This window comes from Camarhynchus parvulus, unplaced genomic scaffold (assembly GCF_901933205.1).
Source record: "Camarhynchus parvulus unplaced genomic scaffold, STF_HiC, whole genome shotgun sequence".
In the NCBI taxonomy this organism is placed as follows: Eukaryota; Metazoa; Chordata; class Aves; order Passeriformes; family Thraupidae; genus Camarhynchus; species Camarhynchus parvulus.
This window is the reverse complement of record NW_022148468.1, coordinates 51018-68890: the sequence shown is the minus strand read 5'-3', so window position 1 is coordinate 68890 and position 17873 is coordinate 51018. Positions and strand designations below refer to the sequence as shown.

At 41.1% G+C, this 17873-nt stretch overlaps 1 protein-coding gene across 1 annotated transcript in view; it reads left to right on the top strand.

Annotated features, from left to right (window-relative positions):
- Window positions 1–2624: 2624 nt before the first annotated feature.
- BRD2 (bromodomain containing 2) overlaps window positions 2625–17873 on the top strand; it is a 28930-nt gene continuing 13681 nt past the window's right edge. Inside the window, exons 1-6 of the mRNA XM_030970546.1 lie at window positions 2625–2762; window positions 4487–4624; window positions 10970–11111; window positions 12838–13133; window positions 14053–14427; window positions 15712–15840. Of these exons, the coding sequence (XP_030826406.1) occupies window positions 2688–2762; window positions 4487–4624; window positions 10970–11111; window positions 12838–13133; window positions 14053–14427; window positions 15712–15840 (1155 nt within the window). The 5' untranslated portion in view covers window positions 2625–2687. The remainder of the gene's footprint in view (window positions 2763–4486; window positions 4625–10969; window positions 11112–12837; window positions 13134–14052; window positions 14428–15711; window positions 15841–17873) is intronic.

Here is a 17873-nt window from a genome sequence, read left to right as displayed (position 1 = left end):
GGGATTGGTCACATGGGGGTCCCCAAATCCTTGGGATTTGTGTCCCCATTCCTGGATCCCCCAAAATCCCCAAATTTGAGCAGCAGAATTGCGGATTTAGGAGCGGTTTGAGCAGTTAGGAGCGGGATTGGCTGCGGGGTTGTGTGGTTAGGGTCACTTTCAACTGCTGCTTTCTGGGTTTAGGCGTGGTTTTAGGAGCGGGATTGTGGATTTAGGAGCGGGATTGTGGATTTAGGAGCGGGATTGGGGATTTAGGAGCGGGATTGGGGATTTAGGAGCGGAATTGGGGATTTAGGAGCGGAATTGGGGATTTAGGAGAAAGAAGATGAAGGCGAATTGCGGATTTAGGAGCAATTTTAGCAGTGGAATTGCAGATTTAGGAGTGGATTTAGGAGCGGGATTGCGGATTTAGGAGCGGAATTGCGGATTTAGGAGCGGGATTGCGGATTTAGGAGCGGAATTGCGGATTTAGGAGCAGTTTTAGCAGTGGAATTGCGGATTTAGGAGTGGATTTAGGAGCGGGATTGGGGATTTAGGAGCGGGATTGGGGATTTAGGAGCGGAATTGGGGATTTAGGAGCGGAATTGGGGATTTAGGAGCAGTTTTAGCAGTGGAATTGCGGATTTAGGAGTGGCTCTCGGAGCAGATTTAGGAGCAGTTTTAGCAGTGGAATTGCGGATTTAGGAGGGGCTCTCTGAGCAGATTTAGGAGCGGTTTTAGCAGCGGAATTGCGGATTTAGGAGCAGTTTTAACACTTAGTACCAGTTTTATCCTTTGGGAGCGGTTTTAACCACGCAATTGCCAATTTAAGTCCATTTTTACCCCTTAAAACCGGTTTTAACAGCGATTTTTGCCTGGATTTTTGTCTTTTTCAGGAATTCTTTCTACCAACTCCCATCATTTCATTTCTATCAAATCTTTTACCGTTTTTCCCAGGATTCTGGGCGAGGGCAATGCCGCCCTCACGGCTTTGGGCACCGACTCGACGGCGCCGGGCAAACGCATCGGCAAACCCTCGAGAGCCGCAGCGTGGGCTCGGGGCCGAGCGGCTTTAGGAGCGGCTTTAGGAGCGGCTTTAGGAGCGGAATTGCAGATTTAGGAGCGGTTTTAGGATTGGTTTTAGGATTGATTTTTAGAGCGGAATTGGGGATTTAGGAGCGGTTTTAGGAGCGGAATTGCGGATTTAGGAGCGGATTTAGGATTGGTTTTAGGAGTAGGTTTAGGAGCAGAATTGCAGATTTAGGAGTGGATTTAAGATTGGTTTTAGGATTGATTTTTGGAGTGGAATTGTGGATTTAGGAGCGAATATAGGATCGGTTTTAGGAGCGGTTTTAGGAGCAGTTTTAGGAGCGGAATTGCGGATTTAGGAGCAGTTTTAGGAGCGGAATTGCAGATTTAGGAGCAGTTTTAGGAGCGGAATTGCAGATTTAGGAGCAGGTTTAGAAGCGGAATTGTGGATTTTTGAGCAGGTTTTAGCACTATTTAGGAGCGGTTTTAGCAGCACAGTTTCTTTCTTTTCTCCCACATTTAGGAGCGGTTTCAACACCAGAATTGCAGATTTAGGAACAGTTTTAACGCTTAGGACCAGTTTTAACAGCGGAATTTCAGTTTTAGGTCCATTATTACCCCTTAAAACCGGTTTTAAGTGCGATTTTTCCCTGGAATTTGCTTTTTTCCAAAGCTTTTTCTCTCTAAACCCCAAAACCTTGTGTTTTTAACCCCTTCTTTGCCATTTTCCCAGGATTCTGGGCGAGGGCAATGCCGCCCTCACGGCTTTGGGCACCGACTTGACGGCGCCGGGCAAGCGCATCGGCAAACCCTCGAGAGCCCCAGCGTGGGCTCGGGGCCGAGCGGCTTTAGGAGCGGCTTTAGGAGCGGAATTGCAGATTTAGGAGCGGTTTTAGGAGTGAAATTGTGGATTCAGAACTGGTTCTCAGAGCGGATTTAGGATCGCTTTTAGCAGTGCAATTGGGGATTTAGGAACGGTTTTAGGATGGGTTTTAGGATCGGTTTTGGGAGCAGAATTGAGGATTTAGGAGCGGTTCTAACACATAGGACCAGTTTTAGGAATGGAATTGCGGGTTTAGGAGCGGATTATAGGATTGGTTTTAGGATTGGTTTTAGAAGCAGAATTGGGGATTTAGGACTGGTTTTAAGAGCGGAATTGCGGATTTAGGAGCGGAATTGCGGATTTAGGAGCGGAATTGCGGATTTAGGAGCGGAATTGCGGATTTAGGAGCCGTTTTTAGCCCTCTTTAGGAGCGGTTTTAGCAGCCCTGGGTTTTTTTTCTAACCTGGATTTAGGAGCGATTTTAGGAGTGGAATTGTGGATTTAGGACCGGTTTTAACAGCAAAATTGCCAATTTAAGTCCATGATTACCCCTTAAAACCGGTTTTAAGTGCGATTTTTGCCTGGAATTTGCTTGTGGTTTTAACCCCTTCTTTGCCATTTTCCCCAGGATTCTGGGCGAGGGCAATGCCGCCCTCATGGCTTTGGGCACCGACTCGACGGCGCCGGGCAAAGCGCATCCGCCAAGCGTGCCGCTGCTCACGAGGGGCTTCGAGAGCCCCCACCATGGCGTCGGTGCGGCTGGCGGGCGCCGCCGGTCAATCCCTCCTCCCCCCAGGTGTGTGAACCCCAAGCGGGCCGGGTCACCAACCAGCTGCAGTACCTGCACAAGGTGGTCATGAAGGCGCTCTGGAAGCACCAGTTCGCTTGGCCCTTCCGGCAGCCCGTGGACGCCGTTAAGCTCGGCTTGCCGGTAACAAATTCGGGGGTTTTATGGGGTTTTTATTGGGGGTTTTATGGGGTTTTTATATGGAGTTTTTACAAGGTTTTTATGGGTTTTTTTTGGTTTTTTGGGGGTTTTGGGGGGGTTTTTGGGGTTTTTATAGGGGGTTTATAGGGGGTTTTATGGGGTTTTTATGGGGTTTTTATTGGGGTTTTTTGGGGTTTTATGGGGTTTTATGCGGTTTTTATATGGAGTTTTTACAAGGTTTTTATGGGTTTTTTTTGGTTTTTTGGGGGGGGTTTTTGGGGTTTTTTTGGGGGTTTTTGGGGTTTTTATAGGGGTTTTTATGGGGTTTTTATGGGGTTTTTATGGGGCTTTTATAGGGGGTTATAGGGGTTTTTTTTGGGTTTTTAGGGGGTTTTTATGGGGGTTTTCACAGGGTTTTTACAAGGTTTTTTGGGGGGTTTTGGGTTTTTATGGGGTTTTTATGGGGTTTTATGGGGGTTTTTGGGGTTTTTGTTGGGGTTTTATAGGGGGTTTTGGGGGTTTTATGGGGTTTATTTATGGGGGTTTTTGGTTTTTTTTTGGGGGGGCTTTTATGGGGTTTTTTTGGGGTTTTTTTGGCGTTTTTTATATGGGGTTTTGGGGGTTTTCTGGGTTTTTTTATGGGTTTTGGGGTTTTTTGGGGGTTTTTACAGGGTTTTTATGGGATTCTTATGGGTTTTGTGGGAGGTTTTTATGGTTTTTTTGGGGGGTTTTTTTACAGGGGCTCTTACAGGGTTTTTATGGGGTTTTTATGGAGTTTTTATGGGGTTCTTATGGGGTTTTTTGGGGGTTTTTATGGGGTTTTTACGGGGGTTTTTACAGGGTTTTTATGGAGTTTTTATGGGGTTTTTATGGTTTTTTTGGGGATTTTCTGAGGCTTTTTTACGGGGTTTATTTGGGGTTTTTATGGGGTATTTTTTGGGGTTTTTTTTGGGTTTTTTTGGGCTTTTGTGTGTGTGGATTTGGACCCTGATTCTGCTTTTCCAGCCCTGAGTTTTGTCCTTCTCAGCTCCGGGTGCGAACTCGAAAACTTTGTCTTTGTTTGGGCTTGAGATGAATTTTGGGGTGATCCTAAAATCAACATCAGGCTGATCATGAAATTATTCTCAAGCTGATCCTAAAATTCGTTTCAGGGTGATCCTAAACTTAATTTTAGGCAAAATTCCAGGAAAATCCCAGCAAAATGTAAAACAAAAAAATCCAGGAAAATTCAGGCAAAATTCCTGCAAAATTCCCCAAAATTAAAAAAAAAATCCAGCAAAAATTAAAAAAAAATCCGGAAAAATTCCCCAAAATTCAACAAAAATGCTCAGAAAATTCCCAGCATTCAAGGGAAATTACCCAAAATTCCAGGAAAGTCTCCAAAATTAAAAACAACAAAAAAAAATATTCCAGCTAAATTCCCCAACATTCAAGGAAAATCCCCCAAAATTCCAAAAAATTCCAGGAAAATACAAGGAAAATGCCCCAAAATTAAAAAAAAATTCCCCAAAATTCAATGAAAATTCCCGAAATCTGAAGGAAAATTTAAAAAAAAATTCCAGAAAATTTGAGGAAAAAAAAATCTAAAAAATTGAAGAAAATTCTCGGAAAATGCCCCAAAATTCCCAAATTTCTCCTTTTCCTCCCGAGTGCGTGTGGGCCCCTCCCCCTTTGGATGTTTTTTGTTCCTCCTGAGCCCAAATTTGGGTTTTTTGCCCCGAATTCAGGATTACCACAAGATCATCAAGCAGCCCATGGACATGGGAACCATCAAGAGGAGGTTGGAGAACAATTATTACTGGGGGGCGGACGAGTGCATGCAGGACTTCAACACCATGTTCACCAACTGCTACATCTACAACAAGGTACCAAATATTAAAAATACGCCCCAAAATGCCTAGAAACAGTCAAAAAAGCAGCACAAAAATACCACCAGAAAATCACCCAGAAATACACCTGAAATAAACCCAAAACGCAGCCCCAAATATACCCAAAAGCATTCCATAGTACACCTAAAACGAACCCCAAAATCCACCCAAAAAATCACACAAAATATTGCCAAAAATGCTCCAAAATCCACCCAAAAATTGCACAAAAATGCCCCAAAAATCCACCCAAAAATTGCACAAAATATTCCCAAAAATCCACCCAAAAATCGCACAAAAATACCCCAAAAATCCACCCAAAAATTGCACAAAATATCCCCAAAAATCCACCCCAAAAATCGCACAAATATTGCACAAAAATCCACCCAAAAATTGCACAAAATTGCACAAAAATACCCCAAAAATCCACCCCAAAATTGCACAAAAATCCACCTAAAAATCCACCCAAAAATTGCACAAAAATTGCACAAAATATTTCCAAAAATCCACCCAAAATTTGCACAAAAATACCCCAAAAATGCACCCAAAAATTGCACAAAATATTCCCAAAAATCCACCCCAAAAATTGCACAAAATATTCCCAAAAATTCACCTAAAAATCCACCCAAAAATTGCACAAAATATTCCCAAAAATCCACCCAAAAATTGCACAAAATATTCCCAAAAATGCACCCAAAAATCCACCCAAAAATCGCACAAAATATCCCCAAAAATCCACCCAAAATTGCACAAAACCAGCCCAAAGCAGACCCCAAAATGGCACAAAATGAGCCCAAAACTGCAGCCAAAAATGCCCAATTGTTCCTGGGGGGCGGCCGAGTGCATGCAGGACTTCAACACCGCGTTCACCAAGTGCTACATGTACAACAAGGTACCAAATATTAAAAATACGCCCCAAAATGCATAGAAACAGTCAAAAAAGCAGCACAAAAATACCACCAAAAAATCAACCAGAAAACCCCTGAAAACGGTACAAGAATTACACAGAAATGCGTAAAAACGCTCCCAAAAATCACACAAAAATACCCAAAAATACACCCAAACCACCCAAAAATGCACCCAAAAATTGCACGAAAATACCCCAAAAATCACAGAAAATATTGCCAAAAATCCACCCCAAAATGCACCCAAAAATTGCACAAAATATCCCCAAAAATCCACCCGAAAAATCGCACAAATATTGCACAAAAATTGCACAAAATTGCACAAAAATACCCCAAAAATCCACCCCAAAATTGCACAAAAATCCACCCAAAAATCCACCCAAAATTTGCACAAAAATACCCCAAAATGCACCCAAAAATCGCACAAAATATTCCCAAAAATCCACCCAAAATTTGCACAAAAATACCCCAAAAATCCACCCAAAAATCGCACAAAATATTCCCAAAAATCCACCCAAAAATTGCACAAAAATACCCCAAAAATGCACCCAAAAATTGCACAAAATATTCCCAAAAATCCACCCCAAAATTGCACAAAAATACCCCAAAAATCCACCCCAAAATTGCACAAAAATCCACCCAAAAATCCACCCAAAATTTGCACAAAAATACCCCAAAAATGCACCCAAAAATTGCACAAAATATTCTCAAAAATCCACCCCAAAAATTGCACAAAATATTCCCAAAAATTCACCTAAAAATCCACCCAAAAATTGCACAAAATATTCCCAAAAATCCACCCAAAAATCGCCCAAAAATACCCCAAAAATCCACCCAAAAATCGCACAAAATATTCCCAAAAATCCACCCAAAAATTGCACAAAAATGCCCCAAAAATCCACCCGAAAATCGCACAAAAATGCCCCAAAAATCCACCCAAAAATCGCACAAAAATGCCCCAAAAATGCACCCAAAAATCACACAAAAAAGCCCCAAAAATCCACCCAAAATCGCACAAAAATACCCCAAAATGCACCCAAAAATCGCACAAAATATTCCCAAAAATCCACCCCAAAAATTGCACAAAATATTCCCAAAAATCCACCCCAAAAATTGCACAAAATATTCCCAAAAATTCACCTAAAAATCCACCCAAAAATTGCACAAAATATTCCCAAAAATCCACCCAAAAATCGCCCAAAAATTGCACAAAAAAACCCCAAAAATCCACCCAAAAATCGCACCAAAATGCCCTAAAAATCCACCCAAAAATCGCACAAAAATACCCCAAAAATCCACCCAAAAATTGCACAAAAATACCCCAAAAATCCACCCGAAAATCACACAAAAATACCCCAAAAATCCACCCAAAAATCGCACAAAAAAAACCCCAAAAATCCACCCAAAAATCGCAGAAAAATGCCCCAAAAATCCACCCAAAAATTGCACAAAAATACCCCAAAAATCCCCCCAAAAATCACACAAAAATACCCCAAAAATCCACCCAAAAATCACACAAAAATACCCCAAAAATGCACCCAAAAATTGCACAAAATATTCCCAAAAATTCACCCAAAAATCCACCCAAAAATTGCACAAAATATTCCCAAAAATGCCCCAAAAATCCACCCAAAAATCACACAAAAATGCCCCAAAAATCCACCCAAAAATCGCACAAAATTACGCAAAAATAGACACAAAAAATCCCATCCAAATCCAAGAAAAATACTTAAAATTCGCGTCGAAACAGCCAAAAATTGCACAAAATTACGCCCGAAAATCACCCAGAATCAGCCCAAAATACACACAAAAATATCACCAAAAATCCCACCAAAGAAAATGAAAAAAAAAAAAAAGACCGAAAACCAATCTAAAACCATGGGGAAAAAACCTCCCAAAAATCCACCCAAAAATTGCACAAAATTGGGTAAAAAGAGACACAAAAAGTCCCATTAAAAATAGCAGAAAAATACCCAAAATGGCCCCAAAAATTGCACAAAATTAGGTAAAAAGAGACACAAAATTCCCATTAAAATGGCCCAAAAATACCCAAAATGGCCCCAAAAATTGCACAAAATTAGGTAAAAAGAGACACAAAATTCCCATTAAAATGGCCCAAAAATACACCCAAAACCACCCAAAATTGCACCCCAAATTTGCACAAAAATACGCTCCAAAACTGCAAAAAATCAGCCAAAAAATCTCATTAAAAACGCGCAAATCTGCACCAAAAAATCAGCCCAGAAAATCTCCAAAAATTCCTGAAAATTCCTGGAACCTTTTCCCACTCATAATTTCCTTTTTTTCCCATTTTTTCCCTTTTTCTCCCCGTTTTGGGCAGCCCACGGACGACATCGTGCTGATGGCGCAGATGCTGGAGAAAAAAAATCCCCAAAAATTAAAATAAACTCCCCAAAAAATCCTCAAAACAGAATTCCCCCAAATCCCAAAATAATACAAAAAAACCCCAACTTAAGAATAAAAAAAATATCAGAAAAAAATTCCAAAAAATTCCCCAAAAATTCAAAAAAAAAGTGGAAAAAAATTGGGAAAAAATCCGAAAAAAATTCCAAAAAACCCGAAAAAAATCAGAAAAAAATTCCCCAAAAATTCAAAAAAAAATGGAAAAAAAAAGTGAAAAAATGGTGAAAAAAATTCCAAAAAAACCGAAAAAAATCAGAAAAAAATTCCCCAAAAATTCAAAAAAAAAGTGGAAAAAATGGTGAAAAAATCAGAAAAAAATTTAAAAAAAAATCGAAAAAAATCAGAAAAAAATTCAAAAAAAAATCGAAAAAAATCAGAAAAAAATTCCCAAAAATTGGAAAAAAATCAGAAAAAATTGCCAGACTTTCCCCCCACTTTTCCCAAGCTGTAATTTTTCTTTTTTCCCATTTTTTGCCTTTTTCTCCCCGTTTTGGGCAGCCCACGGACGACATCGTGCTGATGGCGCAGACGCTGGAGGAAAAAATCCCAAAAATTAAAATAAACTCCCCAAAAAATCCTCAAAACAGAATTCCCCCAAATCCCAAAATAATACAAAAAAACCCCCTTAAGAATGAAAAAATATCAGAAAAAAATCAGAAAAAATTCCCCAAAAATTCAAAAAAAAAGTGGAAAAAAAAAGTGAAAAAAACAGAAAAAAATTCCAAAAAAACCCGAAAAAAATCAGAAAAAAATTCCCCAAAAATTCAAAAAAAAGTGGAAAAAATGGTGAAAAAGTCAGAAAAAAATTTTTAAAAAAATCGAAAAAAATCAGAAAAAAATTCAAAAAAAAATCGAAAAAAATCAGAAAAAAATTCCCAAAAATTGGAAAAAAATCAGAAAAAATTCCCAGACTTTCCCCCCACTTTTCCCAAGCTGTAATTTTTCTTTTTTCCCATTTTTTCCCTTTTTCTCCCCGTTTTGGGCAGCCCATGGACGACATCGTGCTGATGGCGCAGGCGCTGGAGAAAAAAAATCCCCAAAAATTAAAATAAAATCCCCAAAAAATCCTCAAAACAAAATTCCCCCAAATCCCAAAATAATACAAAAAAACCCCAACTTAAGAATAAAAAAAATATCAGAAAAAAATTCCAAAAAATTCCCCAAAAATTCAAAAAAAGGGAAAAAAAATTGGGAAAAATCAGAAAAAATTCCAAAAACCCGAAAAAATCAGAAAAAATTCCCCAAAATTCAAAAAAAAGTGGAAAAAATGGTGAAAAAATCAGAAAAAATTTAAAAAAAATCGAAAAAATCAGAAAAAATTCAAAAAAAAATCGAAAAAAATCAGAAAAAAATTCCCAAAAATTGGAAAAAAATCAGAAAAAATTCCCAGACTTTCCCCCCACTTTTCCCAAGCTGTAATTTTTCTTTTTTCCCATTTTTTGCCTTTTTCTCCCCGTTTTGGGCAGCCCACGGACGACATCGTGCTGATGGCGCAGACGCTGGAGGAAAAAATCCCCAAAAATCCCCAAAAATTAAAATAAAATCCCCAAAAAATCCTCAAAACAAAATTCCCCCAAATCCCAAAATAATACAAAAAAACCCCCTTAAGAATAAAAAAAAAAATTCAGAAAAAAATTCCAAAAAATTCCCCAAAAATTCAAAAAAAACAAGTGGAAAAAAAAGTGAAAAAATCCGAAAAAAATTCCAAAAAAACCGAAAAAAATCAGAAAAAAATTCAAAAAAATTCCAAAAAAATCAGAAAAAAATTCAAAAAAAAATCGAAAAAAATCAGAAAAAAATTCCCAAAAATTGGAAAAAAATCAGAAAAAATTCCCCAAAAATTCAAAAAAAAAGTGGAAAAAAAAAGTGAAAAAATCAGAAAAAAAAATTCCAAAAAACCCGAAAAAAATCAGAAAAAAATTCCCCAAAAATTCAAAAAAAAGTGGAAAAAAAAAGTGAAAAAATCAGAAAAAATTCCAAAAAAATCGAAAAAATCAGAAAAATTCCAAAAAAAATCGAAAAAATCAGGAAAAAATTCAAAAAAATTCAGAAAAAAAATCCCAAAAATTCCCAGACTTTCCCCCCACTTTTCCCAAGCTGTAATTTTTCTTTTTTCCCATTTTTTGCCTTTTTCTCCCCGTTTTGGGCAGCCCACGGACGACATCGTGCTGATGGCGCAGACGCTGGAGGAAAAAAAATCCCCAAAAATTAAAATAAACTCCCCAAAAAATCCTCAAAACAAAATTCCCCCAAATCCCAAAATAATACAAAAAAACCCCAACTTAAGAATAAAAAAAAATCAGAAAAAAATCAGAAAAAATTCCCCAAAAATTCAAAAAAAAAGTGGAAAAAAATTGGGAAAAAATCAGAAAAAATTCCAAAAAAACCGAAAAAAATCAGAAAAAAATTCCCCAAAAATTCAAAAAAAAGTGGAAAAAAAAGTGAAAAAATCAGAAAAAAATTCAAAAAAATTCCAAAAAAATCAGAAAAAATTCCAAAAAAAAATCGAAAAAAATCAGGAAAAAATTCAAAAAAATTCAGAAAAAAAATCCCAAAAATTCCCAGACTTTCCCCCCACTTTTCCCAAGCTGTAATTTTTCTTTTTTCCCATTTTTTCCCTTTTTCTCCCCGTTTTTGGCAGCCCACGGACGACATCGTGCTGATGGCGCAGACGCTGGAGAAAAAAAATCCCCAAAAATTAAAATAAAATCCCCAAAAAATCCTCAAAACAGAATTCCCCCAAATCCCAAAATAATATAGAAAAAAAAACCTTAATAATTAAAAAAATTCAGAAAAAAATTCCAAAAAATTCCCCAAAAATTAAAAAAAAAATTGGGAAAAAATTGCGAAAAAATCAGAAAAAAAAAAATTCGAAAAAAATCAGAAAAAATTCCAAAAAAAATCGAAAAAAAATCAGAAAAAATTCCCAAAAATTCCCAGACTTTCCCCCCACTTTTCCCAAGCTGTAATTTTTCTTTTTTCCCATTTTTTGCCTTTTTCTCCCCGTTTTGGGCAGCCCACGGACGACATCGTGCTGATGGCGCAGACGCTGGAGAAGCTTTTCCTGCAGAAAGTGGCGCAGATGCCGCCGGAGGAGCAGGAGCTGCTGCTGCCCCTGGGCAAGAACAGCCACAAGAAAGGGGCGGCCAGGGCTGCAGGTGGGGAAATTTGGGGTGAAAACCTGACATTTTGGGAAAAATCCTAAAATTTGTCTTAAAAAACCTGAAATTTGGGGAAAAAACCCCAAATTTTTAGGGAAAAAATCTGGATTTTTGGGGGAAAAAATCCCAAAATTTGGAGTAAAAATCTGGATTTTAGGGGGAAAAAATGTGGATTTTGGGGTGAAAAACGTGGATTTTGGTAAAGAACTGAAATTTGGGGAAAAAATCTGAATTTTGGGGGGAAAAAATGTCAATTTTAGGGGGAAAAAAATCTGAATTCTGGGGGGGAAAAATGTGGATTTTGGGGTGAAAAAAAAGTGAATTTTGGGGTGAAAAACCTGGGTTTTGGTGAAAATGTGGATTTTGGGGTTAAAAATGTGGATTTTGGGTAAAACCAGAGGAGCAGGAGCTGCTGCTGCCCCTGGGCAAGAACAGCCACAAGAAAGGGGCGGCCAGGGCTGCAGGTGGGGAAATTTGGGGTGAAAAACTGAAATTTTGGGAAAAAACTTTCAATTTGTATTAAAAACCTGAAATTTGGGGAAAAAACCCCAAATTTTTAGGGAAAAAATCTGAAATTTGGGGGGAAAAAATCCCAAAATTTGGAGTAAAAAAACTGGATTTTAGGGGGAAAAAATGTGGATTTTGGGGTGAAAAACGTGGATTTTGGTAAAAAACTGAAATTTGGGGAAAAAATCTGAATTTTGGGGGGAAAAAATGTCAATTTTAGGGGGAAAAAAATCTGAATTCTGGGGGGAAAAAATGTGGATTTTGGGGTGAAAAAAAAGTGAATTTTGGGGTGAAAAACTGTGGAGTTTGGGGTGAAAAAATTTGAATTTTGAGGTAAAAGAATGTGAATTTTGTGTTATAAAAATGTGGATTGTGGGGTGAAAAAAAAGTGAATTTTGGGGGGAAAAAAAGTGAATTTGGGGGGAAAAAAACCTGGATTTTGAGGTAAAAGAATGTGAAGTTTATGTTATAAAAATGTAGATTTAGGGTGAAAAAAGGTGAATTTTGGGGTGAAAAAAAGTGAATTCTGGGGTTAAAAAACGTGAATTTTGGGGGGAAACAATGTGAATTTTGGGGTAAAAAAATCTGAATTTTGGGGTAAGAAAAAGTGAATTTTGGGGTGAAAAAATGTGAATTTTGGGGTGAAAAAAGTGAATTTTGGGGTGAAAAAAAGGTGAATTTTGGGGTGAAAAAAGTGAATTTTGGGGTGAAAAATGTGAATTTGGGGGAAAAAAATCCTGAATTTTGGGGTGAAAAAAAGTGAATTTTGGGGTGAAAAAATGTCAATTTTGGGGTGAAAAAATGTCAATTTTGGTGTAAAAAAAGAGTGATTTTTGGGGTGAAAAATGTCAATTTTGGGGTGAAAAAAAGTGAATTTTGGGGTGAAAAAATGTCAATTTTGCCGTGAAAAAATGTCAATTTTGGGGTGAAAAAAGGTGAATTTTGGGGTGAAAAAATGTCAATTTTGGGGTGAAAAAATGCCAATTTTGGTGTAAAAAAAGAGTGATTTTTGGGGTGAAAAAAAGTGAATTTTGGGGTGAAAAAATGTCAATTTTGCCGTGAAAAAAAGTGAATTTTGGGGTGAAAAAAAAGTGAATTTTGTGTTATAAAAATGTGGATTTTGGGGTAAGAAAAAGTGAATTTTGGGGTGAGAAAAGTGAATTTTGGGGTGCCAAAAGTGCATTTTGAGCGAGCAATGTGCTTTCCGTGTGCGCAGCTCTCCTGGCCGGGCTGACGAGCGCGGCGCAGCAGGTGCCGGCCGTGTCGTCCCTGTGCTCCCAGAGCTCCTCGGCGTTCCCCGGCGCGGGCGGCGCCGAGCTCCCCGCGGCCATCGTGGCGCTGGCGCACCCGTCGGTGATCGCGGCGCCGCTGCTGAAATCCCTGCAGCACGCCGGGGTCGGCAACCCCGGTAATCCCAGTAACCCCAGTAATCCCAGTAATCCCAGTAACCCCGGCAACCCCGGCAACCCCGGCGTCCTGGCCGCTCCCGCGCCCACGCAGCCCGTGGCCAAGGTGATTTGGGGGCTTGGGGATTTTGGGGGGTTTTGGGGTGGTGGGATTGGGGGGATTTGGGGGATTTTGGGGGGTTTGGGAATTTTGGGGGGTTTGGGATTTGGGGGTTTGGGGGTTTGGGAATTTTGGGGTTTTGGAGGTTTGGGATTTTGGGGGTTTTGGGGGGTGGGATTGGGGGAATTTGGGGATTTTGGGGGGAATTTTGGGGTTTGGGATTTGGGGATTTTGGGGGGTTTGGGGTTTGGGAATTTTGGGGGGTTTGGGGTTTGGGGGGTTTGGGAATTTTGGGGGTTTGGAGGTTTGGGATTTTGGGGTTTTGGGGGTGGTGGGATTGGGGGGATTTGGGGGGAATTTTGGGGGGGTTTGGGGCTGGGATTTGGGGATTTTGGGGTGGAATTGGGGGGATTTTGGGGGGTTTGGGGGTTTGGGGATTTTGGGGGGTTTGGGATTTGGGATTTGGGGATTTTGGGGTGGAGTTGGGGAATGTTGTGAATTTCAGGGTTTGAAATGGAATTTGGGGATTTTTGGGTGGGGATTTTGGGATTTTGGGGTGGAATTGGGGAATTTTGGGGTTTTGGGGTTTGGGATTTGGGGATTTTGGGGTGGGATTGGCGAATTTTGGGGGGTGTGGAGTGCTGGGATTTAGGGATTTTGGAGTGGGAATTTTGGGGTTTTGGGGGTGTGGGATTTTGGGGGTTTTTGGGTGGTGGGATTGGGGGAATTTGGGGCGCTGGGATTTTTGGATTTTGGGGCGGGAATGTGGGAATTTTGGGGTGGGATTTTGGGGTGGGATTTTGGGGTGGGTTTGAGGTGCTGGGATTGAGATTTTGGCTCCAAAACCGGAATTTTTTGCCTCACCACAACCACCTCCAGCATCCCAAAAAACCCCAAAAATCCATTTTTTTTTCTCCTTTCTCAGAAAAAGGGCGTGAAGCGGAAAGCCGACACCACCACCCCGACCACCACGGCCATCATCGCCACCAGCACCGGCGGCGAGTCGTCCCCTTCGGCCGCCGAGAACCCCAAAGCCGCCAAGATCCCGGCGCGGCGCGAGAGCGGCCGCCCCATCAAACCGCCGCGCAAGGACCTGCCGGACTCGCAGCAGCACCAGACGTCCAAGAAGGGGAAGCTCTCGGAGCAGCTCAAGTACTGCAACGGCATCCTCAAGGAGCTGCTGTCCAAGAAGCACGCGGCCTACGCCTGGCCCTTCTACAAACCCGTCGACGCCTCGGCGCTGGGGCTGCACGATTACCACGAGATCATCAAGCACCCCATGGACCTCAGCACCATCAAGGTGAGGGGGTTTGGGGGGGTTTTTGGGGGATTTTTGGGATTTCAATTTTTTGGGTCGAAAAGTTGCGGTTTCAAGAGGTTCGTTGACTTTTCCATGACTCCGTTGACCCTTCCATGACCCCATTGACCCTTCCATGACCCCATTGACCCTTCCATGACCCCATTCACCTTTCCATGACCCCATTGACCCTTCCATGACCCCATTGACCCTTCCATGACCCCATTGACCCTTCCATGGCCCCATTGACCTTTCCATGACCTCATTGACCCTTCCATGACTCCATTGACTCTTCCATGACTCCATTGACCCTTCCATGACCCCATTGACCCTTCCATGGCCCCATTGACCCTTCCATGACCCCGCTGACCCTTCCATGACCCCATTGACCCTTCCATAACCCCGTTGACACATCCGTGACCCCGTTGACCCTTCCATGACCCCATTGACCCTTCCATGACCCCATTGACCCTTCCATGGCCCCATTGACCCTTCCATGACCCCATTGACCCTTCCATGGCCCCATTGACCTTTCCATGACCTCATTGACCCTTCCATGACCTCATTGACCCTTCCATGACCCCATTGATCATTCCATGGTCATTCCATGACCTCGTTGACTGTTCATGACCGTTCTATGACCCATTGACCCTTCCATGACCCATTGACTCTTCCATGACCTTGTTGACCCTTCCATGACCCTTCCATGACCTTGTTGACCCTTCCATAATTCCATGACCTTGTTGACCATTGCTTGACCATTCATTGACCCTCCCATGACCCCATTGACTCTTCCATGACCCTGTTGACCCTTCCATGACCATTCCATGACCTTGTTGACCCTTCCATGACCCTTCCATGACCTCATTGACCCTTCCATCATTCCATGACCTCGTTGACCATTCCTTGACCCTTCCATGACCCCGTTGACTCTTCATTGACCCCGTTGACCCTTCCATGACCCCATTGACCCTTCCATGATTCCATTGACTCTTCAATGACCTTTTTGACCCTTCCATGACCCCATTGACCCTTCCATGACCCCATTGACCTTTCCATGACCCCACTGACCATTCCATGGCCCCATTGACCCTTCCATGACCCCGTTGACCATCCATGACCCCATTGACCCTTCCATGACCCCATTGACCCTTCCATGACCCCATTGACCCTTCCATGACCCCATTGACCATCCATGACCCCATTGACCCTTCCATGACCCCGCTGACCCTTCCATGACCCCGCTGACCCCTGAAGAGTCTCCCAGCTGCGCTCTGTCCCCCTCAGCGGAAGATGGAGAACCGCGATTACCGCGACGCGCAGGAATTCGCCGCCGACGTCCGGTTGATGTTCTCCAACTGCTACAAGTACAACCCGCCCGACCACGACGTGGTGGCCATGGCCAGGAAGCTCCAGGTGGGGGAAAAATTCCCCAAAATTCCCAAAAAAACCCCAAGAAACAAAAAAAAATTTGGGGATTTTTGGCAGAAATTTGGGGGTTTTTGGGCAGAATTTGGGGGGTTTTGGGTGGAATTTTGGGATTTTATTCTGGGAATTTCTGGGACTCGTGGGATGGGAATTTGGAATTGAATTGTGGAATTTGGGGAATTTTTTTTCCTGAGAATCTTTGGGGGTTTTTGGGGATGGGAATTTGGGGTTTCGTTTTGGAAATTTTGGATTTTTATTCTGGGAATTTTTGGGGAATTTTGGGATGGGAATTTTTGGGGAATTTGGGATTATTCCTGGGTTTTATGCTGGGAATTTTTTGGGACTTCTGTGATGGGAATTTGGTGATTTTTGGGATGGGAATTTTGGGGGACTTTTGGGATGGACATTTGGGATTTTTTAATCTAAATTTTGGCATTTCTTCCTGGGAATGTTGGGACATTTGGGATGGGAATTTGGGATTTTTTTGGGGTGGGAATTTGGGATTGTTCTTGGATTTTATTCTGGGAATTTCTGTTACTTTTGAGATGGGAATTTGGGATTTTATTATAGAAATTTGGGATTTTATCCTGACAATTTCTGGCACTTTTGAGTTGGGAATTTGGGATTTTTTCCTGTGAATTTTGGGGGATTTTTGAGTTGGGAATTTGGGATTTTTTCCTGGGAATTTTGGGGGATTTTTGAGTTGGGAATTTGGGATATTTTCCCCTGAAATTCTAAATCCCCAACCCTCCCAGGACGTGTTTGAGTTCAGCTACGCCAAGGGGCCGGATTTGGGATTTTACTCCGGAAATCTTGGGGATTTTTGGGATGAAAATTTGGGATTTTATTCTGGGAATTTCTGGGATTTTTGCTATGGGAATTTGGGATTTTTTCCCTGAAATTTGGGATTTTTTTCTGGGAATTCTAAATCCCAAACCCTTTGCAGGACGTGTTTGAGTTCAGCTACGCCACGATTCCGGATTTGGGATTTTACTCCGGGAATCTTGGGGATTTTTGGGATGAGAATTTGGGATTTTATTCTCAAAATTTGGGATTTTATTCTGGGAATGTTGGGTATTTTTAGGATGGGGAATTTGGGATTATTCCCGGAATTTATCCCAGGAATTCTGGGGATTTTGGGGGTGAGAATTTGGGATTTTGTTCTTGAAATCTGGGGACTTTTGAGATGGAAATTTGGGATTATTCTGGGATTTTATTCCAGGAATCTTGGGGACTTTGGAGATGAGAATTTGGGATTTTATTCTGGGATTTTTGCTATGGGAATTTGGGATTTTATTCAGGGAATTTCGGATTTTTCCCGGGAATTCTGATCCCCAAACCTTTTGCAGGACGTGTTTGAGTTCAGCTACGCCAAGGTGCCGGATTTGGGATTTTACTCCGGGATTCTTGGGGATTTTTGGGACGAAAATTTGGGATTTTATTCTGGGATTTTTGCTATGGGAATTTGGGATTTTTTCCCTGAAATTTGGGATTTTTTTCTGGGAATTCTAAATCCCAAACCCTTTGCAGGACGTGTTTGAGTTCAGCTACGCCAAGGTGCCGAATTTGGGATTTTATACCAGGAATTTTTGGGATGGGAATTTGGGATTTTAATCTCGAAATTTGGGATTTTATTCCAGGAATTTCTGGGATTTTTGCTATGAGAATTTGGGATTTTTTCCCTGAAATTTAGGATTTTTTTCTGGGAATTTGGGATTTTTTTCTGGGAATTCTGAACCCCATAATTCCCCGTTTGCAGGACGTGTTCGAGTTCAGCTACGCCAAGATGCCGGATTTGGGATTTTACTCCGGGAATGTTGGGGATTTTTGAGACGAAAATTTGGGATTTTATTCTGGGATTTTTGCTATGAGAATTTGGGATTTTAATGTCGAAATTTGGGATTTTATTCCGGGAATTTCTGGGATTTTTGCTATGAGAATTTGGGATTTTTTCCCTGAAATTTGGGATTTTTGTCTGGGAATTTGGGATTTTTTCCTGGGAATTCTGAACCCCAGAATTC